This window comes from Poecilia latipinna, unplaced genomic scaffold (assembly GCF_001443285.1).
Source record: "Poecilia latipinna isolate Pla-1442-1.1 unplaced genomic scaffold, P_latipinna-1.0 Scaffold126, whole genome shotgun sequence".
NCBI lineage: Eukaryota > Metazoa > Chordata > Actinopteri > Cyprinodontiformes > Poeciliidae > Poecilia > Poecilia latipinna.
The window spans coordinates 513,633-528,918 of NW_015112742.1; the positions used below are offsets into that span (position 1 = coordinate 513,633).

At 38.9% G+C, this 15,286-nt stretch overlaps 1 protein-coding gene across 1 annotated transcript in view; it reads left to right on the forward strand.

Moving 5' to 3' along the window:
• LOC106945074 (collagen alpha-1(XXV) chain-like) overlaps nucleotides 1–13,721 on the forward strand; it is a 115,175-nt gene extending 101,454 nt beyond the window's left edge. Inside the window, exon 3 of the mRNA XM_015028506.1 lies at nucleotides 13,374–13,721. Coding sequence (XP_014883992.1) covers nucleotides 13,374–13,486 — 113 coding nt within the window. The 3' untranslated portion in view covers nucleotides 13,487–13,721. The remainder of the gene's footprint in view (nucleotides 1–13,373) is intronic.
• Nucleotides 13,722–15,286: the final 1,565 nt, after the last annotated feature.

Below are 15,286 nucleotides of genomic sequence, written 5' to 3' on the forward strand. Positions count from 1 at the left end.
GGCCTTCCAGACTGGAGCCCTTAAAACTTTTCGCCCCCCCCCAAAATTGGCCCTTTTTTTTTTTTTTTTTTTTTTTTTCCTTCGGAGTGGTTATGACGGCTTTGAAGTTGTTTAATTTGATTGTTCTCAATAGCCTCCACAAGCTATTTCCGACTTAATGATTTAAAGGTTAGAAGTTCCCCATTTATAGAGCTTCAAGATGGTATCGCCCCCCCAAGAGCCCTTCCCACAGTTTTGGTATTGTGTTGAGATTTTATTGGCGAAAGTTGGACAAAATAGTGAAAATTTGTGAAATTTAGGGAAAAGATGTTAGTGGAATATTGTTTCATAACTGTGTTTTGAACTTCAGTGCAGCTTTTACCCTCTCCTGTCTGGTAATTTTCATGGTTTTCATTGTTCTCTGACAATAATCTTCAGAGATCGACTGCATTTGCACCGAGATTGCATTACATCCACAATTTTCCCTCCACTTCACAACGATTTGGCAGTTTGGGTTGCTTTATCACATTAACTCCCAACGTAATACGCTAAAGTTTGTGTTTTTAATGTGAGAACATGTGAACAAGGGAATGCAGGTTACAGTTGTGGTTAAAACGTTTGATGTTTAAATGTTGCTACTTTTAGCTTCACAGTTTCAGCAGAACAAGCGAGTCTTTTGAGAGATTAAACACTGCTGAAAGGACACGCTGTGCTATGATTTTATGATTCAGGGAATATGTGAATGGGGAAAAAAAAAAAAAATGGATAGAGCTTTTTTTGCTGCCAGAAACCAGCAGAGGGCTAAATTGACTCTCATCTTTAGTCAGGGCATTTTCTGAGCACTCAGTGGAGCTTTTTAAGTCGAGATGAAATCCAAGTTTTCTAAACTGCTCTAAGTCTTCAGTAAATCTTTGCCTTAAATAATATGCTATAAAGTTTAGACTCCAGATTTTACTGTTGCCTTGCAGCAAGAATGTCCGTGTTTCAGATCCTTGCCTGTGGAGTTTGCACAATTTACCTTTGTGTGGCTTCCCTCCGGGTACTCTGACTATCTCCCACTGTCCAAAAAAATATGACTGTTGGGTTTTTTGAAGGCTCTCTTGTCTTTAGGTGAGTGTGCATGGGTTTTATGTCTTGTGCATCCGTGATGAATTGGAGAACTGTCCAAACCGTACCCCACCTCTCACCCAACGGCCACTGGGGATGGGCGCTGGCTTCCCTGCAAGGATAACCAGGTACAGAACATAGTTGGCTGGATTTGCAGTCATATTTGATCAGACTATCAGTCATATCTTTTTTTTTTTTTTTTTTTGACAAGCCTGTGTGTCTTTGACATAAGCCCTCATCTCCGGATGTTCAATCTGTGGAAAACTTAATCCATCATAGATCAATCAAAACACAAGTAAAGCTCATTTTCAGCGGCGGGCAGGAATTTGACTTTCAGTTTGAGCTTTTAATGATGCACTTGAATCTTTCAGTTTCTGGTTTAACAGATTAAAAACGATACAACTAACGAGAGTGGAAAAATAAGAAATTGGGTTGCACCTGTTTGACTTTTTCATTGACTTTCATTAATTCACTGAAAACATGTACAACACCCCTGACATCTGGTTAAATATTATTTACAAAGTTGCACCTGTTGCAATAAATAAACTTCTCATATAATTCTAATTGGATATTTGATGACTTTTATAGATTTTTTTTTTAATTCCTTGGTTTCCTGACATGGACCTGGCTTTTAAACGTAGTCACTATTTCTCATTAGGGTTGAGGTTCAGGGAGGCCATAACCAGACATTTGACATTTTCCTACCTGTCATAACATAAACATGACTGAAACCAGCAGCTCCCCACATAGACGAGCCAAATCACTTCTGGAAATAGTTTCATTTTCAGAGAAGACAAAGACTCAGTAATTTGACTACAGTGACTACAAACCTGAGGACACTACTATCTAGTACGCTGGTGGTAGCATCAAGGTGAGGGTCTGTTTTGCTGTCAGATGTACTGATGAATTTTAAGTGTCGGGATTAATGAAAGATGAGAAAAACCTCCTTGTTGTTAAAACCACAGTCTAAACTTACAGCTCAGTGTTCAAGCTTTGGAGAAAATTTTGTTTCAGGACAAAAAAACCCCCAACAAAACAACCTTTTTCTGGAATCAAAAACTATGACTTTAAATGACAAAAATCGTAGTTTATCTTTTGGAATCATTGACTTTACTTTACTTGTTTTTTTGGTATAGCTATACCAGAACGAGATTGAATGATTCCAGTCTTATTTTGTTTGAAAAATTGTAGGTTTTACTTAAAAACCAGGTCTGTGTGAGAGAAAAAAAAAAACAAACAAAAAACAATTAACAGTAGTGCTATCAATTCCACATATGAGTTTCAGAAATTACTAATTTTGCTGGTGTATTTAGAAAGCCTGCTAAAGTTGCAACTTGCTAAGGCAGCATTTAACCAAAAAAAATAAAATAAAATTAGTGAGCATGTATGTACAATTTTGATTTCATACATGTAATTTGCACCCAAAAACTTCTGCTGAAACCATCACGATTGACTAAGTAAAAGCATAGTTGAGGATACGGACTGGGCTGATAAACTGCAAATTAACAGATTAGTGCGGGAAATAACTTAACTAAATAGCATTAGTGTGGTTGGTGACTTCACTCGCCGTGGAGCTGGGACTTGGTGCAGTGCATCAGGACACACACACATATACTGTGGTAGTTTTTCCAGCTGCAGGATTGGATGCAGGACGTATCAAAGCTGTCAGAGGAAACGCTCTGACTTTACTCTTACTGATGGGACAGAGCAGATGAGCAGCAGCCAGCAGGCTGTGGCTCCATGGTTTCCTCAGGGCAGGACAGGGGTTAAGAGAGTATTTGGCTTGTACAGATGCTGTACCCCTCACAGTTACCACTTCCAGGTCTGTCGCAGGCTGTGGGGGCAATTTGACTGGCTTGTAGGAAAAGAGCATTGTGGTTGCTGGAAACACCTGACCTCGCGAAATATAAAAACACAATTTCTTACCCCCAGAAAGTGCCAGCTTGCACGGTACTTCTCACCATGCAGGAAGTGGCGGTTTTGTTTAATTTCACTAACCTTAATGTGTTAAAAGTGTGCGGTCGTTTAAACTGAAAACATCACATGGAAGTCCAGTAATATAGTTTTGAATCCTAATAACACGTTTCACTTGACTGCAGTTGTTATTTTTCTGTAGTGATTTCATCTGTGTTGAACTGCGGCGACTGTCCTTGAGCAGCTTGAGGCCTTGCGGTCCATACTAAGCAGCTCTGCTTCTTTAAATCTGCCGCCTCTCGCACCGCAGACGCACATGCACGTTTTGCATATTGGCTCACACATTCCTGGTGTTGATGAGGTCAGCCAGCAGTCATGTCAGCAGGTACAGGACTGTGTCTGAACCCACTTCACGGTGCCTTGCAAAAGCATTTAGCCGCCTTGCACTTTTAAACATTTTGCAACCACAAGCTTGTATTTTATTGGAATGTAACGTGGTAGATTCACACAACGTTAGGAAACTGCATTCAATGTTTTTTTTTTTTCTTCAAACGAATGCATGCATTTGCGTTCACCTTCCTTTTAGACTAATTACCACCAGAATACAGCTAATTAATAAAGTTTTTCTGTGCGTAATCTAATCTCAGTATCATCTCTTTCAAAGTTCACACACAATCCATCTATAAACTTTGTCAGGGGACAGAAATGCTGGTAGAAAGGCAGGAGACTCTTAAGTGAATCACTGGCTTGTAACAAAGAGATGAGTAACATTAGCTCATTATTTGGTACAGTTTAATGTTAAATCTGGGGTACTGAAAGGTCCAATCATGTGTAAATGCATCGCAAATGTGGTCAATTACATATTGTGGTAAGAACTATCACTAAGCAGTGAGTTCATTAACCGGGTCAGGAACACACAGTAGGGAAGAAGTGGCATAAAGCTGCTTATTTGGCAATATTTTCCCTCATTATTTCAATAAATTATACATGAATGGCTCATAGATATTCCACCCTTTACGTTTATCTTAGCTTAATCAGCAGCAGCCGGCGGAGTCTAAGACGGTAAAGGAGCATAGGATGGAAGAGCGTGCCAAATCGCATAACTCAGCCAAATTCAAAAGAAATAGCAGTTCAAAACCTTCCAAGCAAATTTCTACATTTTCATGAGAAACTGTTTAAAGAATTCCCTTAGACTCACTGCTGTCACATTGCCTATGTTTAAAAGCGTCTAGTTTGCAGATTTATATGCAGTTTGAACTTAATATTGTTTTTATAGGGTAGATATCATTGCACCGTTGAAGCTGTTCAAGTCCCTAAACAACAAGCCCAACTTACAACCAGAGGCTCCGTGGAAAAGTTCAGCTCAAACTACTGTGAACCAATCAGAAAGCAGATCTAAATCCAATTGATAATCTGTGACAAACACTCTCATTATAATCTGACTGAGTTAGATTTATTTTACTAAGGATAATGCACAAAAAACATCTCAGACATGAAAAGCTGTTAAAAAAAGGCTGTAGGTGTAACTGCAGCTAAAGATGGTTCAGTTTTAAATGCAGGTGTGTTGAATTTTTAATGCATGCCACACTTTTCAGATCAAGTATTTTTAAAGAAAACCTCAATAAAAACAACAATTATGCACTGTTTTGCATAAAACATTGATGCAATAAACTTTCCAAGGCATTGTACGTACAATTGAAGACATCCCTTTGCAGCTGTACAAAATAACACAACGTATTGTCATTTTCTAAACGCCACTTAAAAGACAAACGAGGTTTGATGTTTCAGCCTTCTCGTTTAGCAGCCATTACATCTATGAGCATTTTATAGTCGAGTGAGGAAAGGAGATTAGTTTCAACAGTACTAAATCAGAGGCCTTAACCATTGATTAAATGCGGAATTCAATGCTCCTGAGGGAGAACTATAAGGTTTGCTGTTTGCTCAAAGAGAATATTTCACTTGATGAATTATATTAATTTTAAGAGCATTGTGTATTGGTTGTACAAATCACAAAATCAGATTTAAGATCTTTGGACTTCAGGTCGGTTGTTTGCTATGATTTTATGACTCTGGTAATTGGCAGAAAGGCACAGGTGGAAGATGATAGTTTCGTTAGAGATCAGACTTTAGATTACTTCAAAATCATGGCAAGAGTTTTAACTTTCGTTGGTTTAGTGAGTTCTTAAGAGGCTCTGGAATCCGTTGTGAAGGAACGCCAAGACATAACCGGGTTAACACTCAAAAAGAAACCATTAATTTCCATTGTGGATTACACCTTGGCCGGGCCAAGCCAAGCCCGTCTCATCCCTTTCATTTTCAGAACAGCGCGTTTTGAAATTTAACAGCTAATAATTTTAAGCCTCCCCAAAAGTCACACCCCATCTTATGCAGCTGTATTTCAAGCTGCTGTATTTCAAGCTGCTGGATGTGCTAAGGACACAGCGGAGGTTTCTGACAGAACTGTCGGGAGAGCCGCCCGTGCCAGTTTAGCCCCCAGAATAAAGCGACGCGACTTGGCTGATCGATCGGCTTATTACCGACCTCGCCTCATCAGGGAGTGTGTTCTGCCTCCATCACGACCGCAGTCAGCGCTGCGGGAAGAATAATTGCAGTGTGCAGCTAACAGGGTGGGTTTCAAGTATCCTTGCACTCAGCCCCTTGCCAGAGGAAAACACATTGATCTCTGAAGGTGATGAAAAGGCTCCCTTAAAGGATACCGGGTCCTCCCGGAGTCTTCCAGCCTGAACACTGAACCGGAGCAAAAACGGAGATGATCCATGCATCCCTTCCAGGCATGCTCGAATTCGAGTCATTTCTCTTCTCTGAGAAAGAATTTCGTTTGGGGAAAGAACTGCTTCTTGCTTGAGTCCCTAAATGTTAAAAACAAGAAAAACGTCTAATCCAGAGCGGGAAAACAGTTTGACGGTAATTACTCTGTAAGGATAATCTAAGTGTTGAGGCTGGCTATTTCATGTAGTGCAGCAGAAGAAAGATGCGTTTTTAATGCTAACTTCAATCAGAGTCTGCCGCGCCAGACAATCCCTCACATCTTAATGGATAGACTCGCTGGTTAATGAACTCATAACTGGCATCTGGACAAACATGGGCAGAATCCAACCAACACACACTCAACCAGGCACAAAATCGCTATACTCCTCAGGGATGAATTGAGAAATGAATTCATTTCAAGCTATCTGACCACTCCTAAGCGTTCACGCAGATACACTCGCAGGGGGAAACAAAAGCATCGTTGAGTTAAAACAGAAACCAGCTTCTGTTTTCTCCAGTTGGAGTGATCGTTGCCTCGTGTAATCACTTTCATATTCCTGCTGGGAGACATCTTAACAGCTCCTAACGTGAACAAAAACCGTCGCTTCAGAGATTTAATTTTAATGTTGGCGACATGATGGCATTTCTGTCGTGTCGCCGCGTTTCAATCGTCAAGGAAGTGGTGGAATCGAGCGAAGGAGGCATTCATTACACCCTCTAAGTGTTTATTAGATCCATATTACAAAAGTAATCAGGGAGATTTCTTGCTTTACTGTAAATTCCCCCAAACTAATCCTTCTTTCTGAGCTGTGTAAACACAACTCCTGCAGCTCATAAAAGAAGGTTTATAACGGAGAACAAATTTGATTGGACGGGAAGTGGTGGTTTGTCAGCATTATATTGATTTAAGTGGGATAAATGTGTGTCTGTGTGAACCGTAAAGAATTTATGTTAGCGCACACACACAAAAAAAAAAAAAAAAAAAAAAAAAAAGGAAAATGAGTAAATGTAAAAATCAGACACAATGGTCTCTTTTTCTGGGGAAGGAATTAAATATAATTGCAAATACGTATTTAGGAAATGGATGTAATCATTATATTTACTCAGGAAATTGTTGCATCGGAGTTAAGTATAGTTGAAAATGGGGATAATGAAGACCTATGCCGCAGAATCGGAGAGTGATGTTAAATATCCTTCAGGACATTGTTTTTCTAGGTCAGGTTTGGGATTCAAATGTGGGTCTTGGGGAAAATTAAAGTAGAGATCCAAATTCTTCCTGAAATGTCTGTTTATATTACTTTGCCAAACAGATCTTTACAGTCTGTTATAGCAAAGGATAAAGGAGTTTCCATACTTAGTATTAGCCTAGCACTACATAAAACTCGTACCTGTTTGTACTTCTGGCTATTTTTGCCAAAGCAGCTCTAACATTAAAACAAGGGGTTTCCTCTTTTAAAAGACATTATGTAATGCCTTTCAAACACATTACACCACAAACCTCTGTGCATTTTATTAGGATTTTTATATAACAGATACAAACTCAGTAACACATTGTTCCTTTGGTGAAAGGTAAAGGAACAATGTTTTTCATTGTTCATTTTGTGCGATATTGTGCACTGCTGGACAGTATCTCCCTACCCATGTATGAACCTTTAAATTGAAATGGGGAAATAAAGAGTTATGTTCATTTTTATTTAGCCCCTGACTCGGATTTTTTGGAGAACTGATTTTCTTTTGGTTAAACCAATGAGCTGATTGTGGTTTTCCTTGGGCACAGACTCACCGGTCAGGAAACCGACTTGGAGATGGTAAAATTCCTCCTAAATAATAACCCAGCCTGGAGCAGACTCTCTGCTAAGGAGCTTTTGAAGTGCAAGGGGAGGCTCCTGAAGACTAGCAGCAGCTAATTTGCAGCTGAGAGGAATTTTTTTAAATAAGCTCATCAGGAAGGCTAGCTATATGCTAAGATGCTAGTGGTGAGAAATACAAAGACTCTAGCTAGAATAACCTCAGTAGCCATAAGAGTTTACAACCATCACTGTTTTTAAAAAAACCCTCAAACTCAGTAGGTGTTTATGTCACAGTTGTTATTTGTACCGTTTTTAGAATTTCAAACATCGTCCTGGCAGAAATGTGTACAATCTTCTTTTGCCAGGCCTTTAATACGGCTGTTATTTGAAATGACATAGCTTTGTATCTACTATAAGACCACAGTAATATGAAGTCTTGCTTCCCAGAAGCTGAACTCAAATGTCTTAAGCAAGCGTAACTGTTCTTATAAAAATAGTTTTAAAAAATTATTTTATTGTTTTCTTTGTGCGGAAACTCGTTGTGCCTCTGGCTTGTCGTCTCTCCTAAAGTGGTTGAGGAAGTTGAGGGATTAGCACAAGAAGTCCAGGTCAGTGAGAGTACAAGTGCTCTTCTTCCGGATCCAGTTCAGTAGGCCGCAAGACTAATGGGACTTTTAACGTTTCCTTCGACAGTACCAGTGACTGACGACCGCATGGACGTCCTGGAAGTGATGGAGACACAGTCCAGGTTTTCATCTGGTTGGATTGACTTCCATAAGAGAGAACTGGATGTTCGTGTCAAAAAGTGATGGATATGTTCAGACAGAATTCTGGGTCTGCGTAACCTCACGGACAAATACATTGTCCCCACTCTTTGTCTGTCGGGGGTTTTGTATTGAACTTGCTTATAATGCTGTGTGCAGGTGCTGTAGTCATCCTTTTTTTTTTTTTTTTTTTTTTTTTTCCAGGAAATGCACTTATTACATAATTAATCTGCTTGTTAGGCATTCTCTGCTTGCTTTTGGAGTCTGCAGTTTCTATTCATGACAACAGCTCACATTTGTCAGTAGAGAATGAGGAAAGCGGTGACCTTCACAGACCAGACTTATTTTAAAATATTGTTCAATTTCCATAGTTTCCCTCCGACACTGGACTCGGCGGCCCATGAATTAGCATTTCATGTATTGATTTATTCGTTGTCATGCAAAGAATAATGATCCTGGATTGAAGGGGTGCCTTTTTGCCAGACGTTTCCACAAAAATGTACTTGTAAAGTAACAAATGATTGTACTGCGCAGAAGAAAGCCAGCTTTTGTGCAATTTTAGTTCCGTTGACCTGGATACCCAAGTGTTGTGAGGTTTAATAAACTCATCCATCCTTGTTGCGGTATTAAATGGGGTATATTAAAGTCTGTTTTGACTACTTCTTCATAAGTCCCAGGAATGTTTCAAAAGACATTGATCAGCAGAGGTTTTTCTTCTTGCATGTTCTCAACATTTCAAGGAAACGCTGGGATTCACGTTCCGAGGGTGGCTGGAGCCATCTTGAGACCATCAGAGCCGACCAGATCATGATTTAGTTCAACGAAGCCAAATGATGCGAAGCAGCTTTATGCTTGTTCAAAACCATTGTTTTTAAAAGTATATTAACCATGTGATATTTTGCCAAGTATAGCAGAATGTTGCATTAAGCATTGTATTAAAGCGGAATCCCATTTCCTACGTTTACATACCTACTGCTACTGGGGTTTAAATGTCCTTTTTGGACCTTAGTCATGAAGAGTAGTGGTTAAAATATTACACCACAAATTTGGACAGCTGTTCAAGAATTCCCAGTTAAATAAATGGAACAATGGATAAATGGACTTTAAATATCGTGTAAAAACATAATTTAAGCCTACTGTGAGAAACACTTTTCATTTGTTATGCTTAAAAAAAAATATATATATATATATATATATATATATATCTAAATGCATTGTTACAAAGCACAATCTCACGCAGTATATTTGGCTTTCATGAATTGAGGAAAATCACATTTCCTCTCCAGTTATTTAGCTTGCAAGAAACATATGGCTGCAAAGCATGTTTGCTTTTATGTTTGAGAATTTGCCATGACACTAAAAAGAAAACATTAGAAACCATTAAACTGCTGACATATTACCGTGTATTTAGACAAGTTGTCTCACTTAAATTTAGCTTTGACCTGCCAATGCCAAATTTTAGCCGATTCAAATTTCTCTAAAAGATTTATAATGCAAGAAGATATAATAAGAAGAAAAAAAATCTTTTTTTTTAATATTCCTGATTTGTAATTGGGAATCATTTGTATTTGGAATGAAGGATCCATGAAAAAGCACTAGCTGTTAAAATACGTTCATTGATTGATTCTGCGATCGGACTGGTGAAATGTCCAGTGTGTACTGTACTTCTCGCTCACTGACTGTGGGAACGGGCCCGAACCCTTCCTGAACTCTTAACAGCATTAAGTGGGTGCAAAACGCTAAATTCCTCTGCACTTCATTTGACTTGGACCTTTGAAATATCCAAATTTGAATTGCAAGACACCCTCAATCATATAACCAAATGTTGAAACTCCTGCACCATGGGACAAAGATCCCAGATGTAGAAAGGGCAAGAAGGCAAATGTCAAAGACTTTCTAAAATCTGTTTGAACATATTCCAAATATGTCCTTCACGTCACAATATGTTTATTTGTATTGCAAAAACTGTAGCGAAACCTTTTGCCTTTAAAGTAGTGAGATTTAGATTTGGTTCTGCTTCATTGGAAAATCATGACATGTTTGAGAAAACTTTTTTTTTTTTTTTGATTGCATTGAGCATTAACCCATCTTGTGGCACAGTTGAGTAATAAATTTTAGGGTTCATGTATGATGACTAAAACATGGTGTAATAAAAACTGAAACAGATTATATACTGCAGAGAAGTGGATCTGTGCTCACAGAGAGATCTGAAGCCAATTCTCCTTAAACCTGATTTGCTTGGAGGTTACAACTGGTACACTGTTTGCTGTTTTTGGCAAAAGTTTGACTTTCATTCTGAAGAATGGCTCCGTTACATCGTGAGAGAGGGTTTTAAAGCAGTCTGATTATGTACGTTGCGCTCTTGAGACATGGCTGGTAGTGTAAATTGCTCCACCCAGTGCTGGCTTGCTTCAGACTGATTGATTTGGAGGAAAAGGAGAAGCGAAAAGAGGGCCACTGCTCAGGGCCAATCAATACTTCATGGATGATGGGCAATGCTAAAAGGCAGTTGTGTCTCAGCTGCGTGAAGCGTAAACAGGACGTTTATCATGTCAAACAATCCATAACTTTAAAATGATGTTGTGATGAACAATATTTGCAGAAAATCTTAAAACAATGGACTAAAGCTGCGCGTTTTTGCAGTGCTTCCAAATGCTTTGTGTGAAATGGTTTTCAAACGCAATCTAGTAGAGTTTAGCAGAGAGTGCGCGATTTAAAACTTTAATGACGTCTGATTCTTGAAAGGGAGAAAGAGGTTGTATTATGCTCTTCTTCTTGTTCTCATAGTTTGATGCTTCTCCTTGAGAAACTTTGACATAAAAGAGTCATATTGTCACAACTGTGTGAAAAGGAGACTGGGTATTATGCAAGCAGTTTGTTGAGTTTATGCAGTGATTTAGCATAATAGACCAAGATACAGTCATCACCTCACCCCTATCCATACGGTGGAAAGAAACTACCACCTGTAAATTGGACGACACGTTAAGCAGAAACAGATTCAGGGCGTTTATCAACATGCTCTATCTCAATGGGAGTCTGAATATTGATTTGCTTTGTTCTCTGCAACACGTTAGCATGCTAACTTGAAGTAAGCTTCACCCGGAACTGAGAGAAGTCTTGTAGAGCTAGCTGAAAGGTTTTTGACAGACATGAAGAAATAATTCTCTCTGGTTAAATTAAAAGCTTAGGCATCAGCAGATATATGATTAATCCTGTGATAGAAACGAACACCATTTGTTCTTACGGTATTTTTTGCTTAAACAGGAAACTGTCGATCCCAAGACGTTGCCACAGAAAATGTTGGACCACCGCTCAAGCCATTAAACTGTCAAGCAACCTCGACTGTCTGAAGACAATTCCTGGACAGTTCATTTGATAGTTGTAGAGAGATTTCAACCTGACACAATGCAGACTGATTGACAAGGCTTTCCAGTCCACCACCCTGCTAGCATAGCTAAACACGGAGCCAAACCGTCATACCTCGACTGACACTCTCCTCTTTCTGGTTCGGCATGAGAGAAAATATTATCTGCTGCATCACTTTCTAAAACGCAAACGCCACCAAATGTGGAACACAATGTGAAACACACAAAACCACAGCATCCATTTTGTTATGTCTGACCATACATCTGAAAGAATATTAAATTTACTTTGATTTATTTCAGTGACAGGCAAACGAAGAAAGAAAAAAAGTGCTGAAAAGGTTTTAACAGATTGTTCATAGTTGCTGACCCTCATCGTAAAATTCCCAGCCGCACTTTATTTATTTTTTTCTCCAAAAACCATTGTTCCGTGACAGCATTTGGGAATCTGTGAGAAAGCTGGAGCCAAAATGCTTTTTCACCAAGTCTTATTTCATTTACGGCCAGAGCCCTTGATCAGTTTTTTAAATATATCTGAAAACCTGTTTTGACTATTTTTGCTAACATACAGTAAATCATTTTTCTTTCTGAAGTGGGAATATTATTGTTGGCACACACGAGTCTCAGCGAAGGTTTTTTATCTTTATATCGCTCTGCAATTTTAACTGGCTTTCCTAAAAGTCTAAAATTAGAATGAAAAATAAAGTGAGGAATATTATAAACCACGGTGATATTTGCAAATAACGTGAGGTATTTTGCCTGGAACAACAGCCACCATATGGCAAACGTTTTCTTAGCAGCTGTCATACCACAGAAATCAGAAGGATGTCATAATGTTGTACGAAATATTCCTTTCAGAGGTGTCAAGTGTCATTACAAAGTGAGTTAAAGTGAAGTGAGTGCCAAGTGCAGTAAACCGCCTTCTGTTTCTTACAAAACCTCAAAAAACAAACCTGTGGAAGCAAACGGGGCTCATGTTGTAAAGTGGGAGTCAAACTCCACCTGTGGTTACATTGAACTGAGCCCGGACTCCTCACTGGCAACGCCTGACATTATCTTGGAGGTCGTTCAAAAGGAGCAGAGTTGGAGGTCGAGGCTGAGCCAAACGGTGGGATCAGATTCAGGCCTTAGCATCGTACAAGGAGGTTTCAATACAGTCCTGCATTTTGCACCCAAGTAACACTTGTAGTCTGCAAGAAGGGGGGGGGAAAGCGAGCCATATTCTTAGTCTCATTTTATTTGGTCTTTTTTTTTTTTTTTTTTTTTTGCTGTTGTATAAACTTGTTTGGTAAACACAGAAACAAGTTTACATGGAACACAAAATTTATCTATGAGCAGATCTTGAACAGTCCAGTTGATGTAGAGCTGTGAAGTCAAACATTATTATATGTTTGACTTCGGCACGGCAACCCAAAGTGTACGTTGGAGTGGATGATTACAAAATGGTTTGAGGAAGTGTGTGTTTACGATCAGTAACTGGACAAAAACTGACAAAAAAAAAAAAAAAAAAAACAGAAACACGATTTGGAAGTTTGCTGCCCTTTTGTATGATCCTTCAGTGTAAATATCTAAACGTGGCTGTTAAAATGAATTTGATGTCCAAATTCTGGTGGTGGAATATCAAACTCGTACATATTTAAGGCAATCAAGTCTTAGACCTAAATGTATTTTGTGTCTTTTTGTTCCAGGACCTCCTGGTAAGAGAGGAAGGAGAGGCCGCGACGGAGAGCCTGGTATGTACGTTTATAATTTGGATCGGAGATCAGAATTGTCTTGTTCTGTGAATTTAGAAAAGAAATAATTCAATTGGACACCAGCAGATTTTACTACGGTCATTTTAGACGTACAATGCATTTTCTTAGAGGCTAAAATGTGTAAGAGAGGTTAGTTCAGGGCATTTTGGGATTGATTCCTTTCCTACAGAAGCGCTACGTTTTTAAACTAAAGAGAGGAGATAATGTAGTTTAAAAAGAAAATAATGCCTCATCTTAAGGCTGTTATCTCTTGTTCGAACCCATGACACTTTGCATATAATAACACGTTTTTAATTGGATTTTTGTCGTTATATACTCTCTTGGAGAAAATAAGAAAAACCCTGAAAAATTCTAGTTTCTTGTCGATCATGACAAAGTAGAAAAAATATTATTTTAATTTGTTTATAAACCAGTAATTCTAATGTACTTTTTTGTTTACTGAACTTTATATATATATATATATATATATATATATATATATATATATATATATATATATATATATATATATAAAAAAGTATTTATAAATGCACAGTCAACATGGACAGATTGACATACATATACATACATTCTAGTCCAGTCCTGGTTAAAGGACACCATATTTGAGTTTATTAGGCTAATTGAACAAATGTTTTTCTTGCTGAGAAAACCCAGCCAATTGCATCATGGCATTAACTTTGCAGCAATCCCTCATACTGTACAAGCATGTGGCGACAGTGGAGAGGAGAACTTAACTCTGACCCAGCCAGTTAAAATTCTGGAAGCTTTCTGAGGTTATATCTGGGATGCAATGGAGCCTAATCAAAACCTCAGAGAAATACTGCAGACCTCACTAAACTTAAACCCCTAAAAACTAGATTTGTTTTGTTTTGTTGTACCAAAACACTGTAAAAGATGGATTACATCGTTATAACCTCCTGCGTTACTTCTCCAACTTACTTCTGGTTAAGGCAAGTGTACATGTAATTGAATGCGCTGACGTATCAAACCTTCGGAATGAAAAATTGGGTGCATTCCTTCTGCCGTGGCCGTAATTAATATGTCCAATCTCACCCTTTCATTCACTCCCTCCCGATCAGAATCGAGAACCCTGGCCCAGCTGAGCCCTCGGATACCAGGGGGAATGAGATTTCGTACTGTGACACCTCCACAGCCAAAGAGTGTCGCCACAAATTGAATTTGCAGCAAGAACATGCACTTGGCGGAGAGCCGCATCAACACTCCTTTCACCTGATAGAAAAGTGATAATGGGCTCTCGAGTGTGGTGGCTTTCTACACTTGAGCACAGTGCAACAGAGCACAGCGAAAAAGGCTTGAAGACCAAAGTATTGCCCTTGCGCAAAAAAAAAAAAAAAAAGGAATTATGCGGGCAGGGTAAAGCAAAGGGAGCATGTCTGGATTCACGGGCCGGGAATCCAACAGTCTTTGAGGGGAAAATGTAAATAATAAAAAGCCGTTTTTAAAGTCGAGAGAAATGAAATCTAATCAACTGAGGCTTTGCTGTTTGAGTAATAAAGAGCAAATTAATTCCTTTCACTTTGATTTTCCTCTGACAAAGTTATGATCCTTTTCAAGGTCACTTTATACGTCTTGTAAATTAGTGTGGCGAGGCTCGGCTTTCCCAGGCTTCCTATTCGTGCAATGCAAAAAATGTTCCAGTGCACCACTTCGGAGCCACGAGATGAAAACTGGGAAATGAAATGACAGAGAAAAAACTTCAACGCTACAGCTAGCTGTGAATCTGAAACGCCACTGGGCTTTGTTTATCCTCAACCTAACTTCCAAATAAACATCAATCCTGTCACCATATTTCTAAAGGCACCATTGTATAGAGACATCCCCCCCCC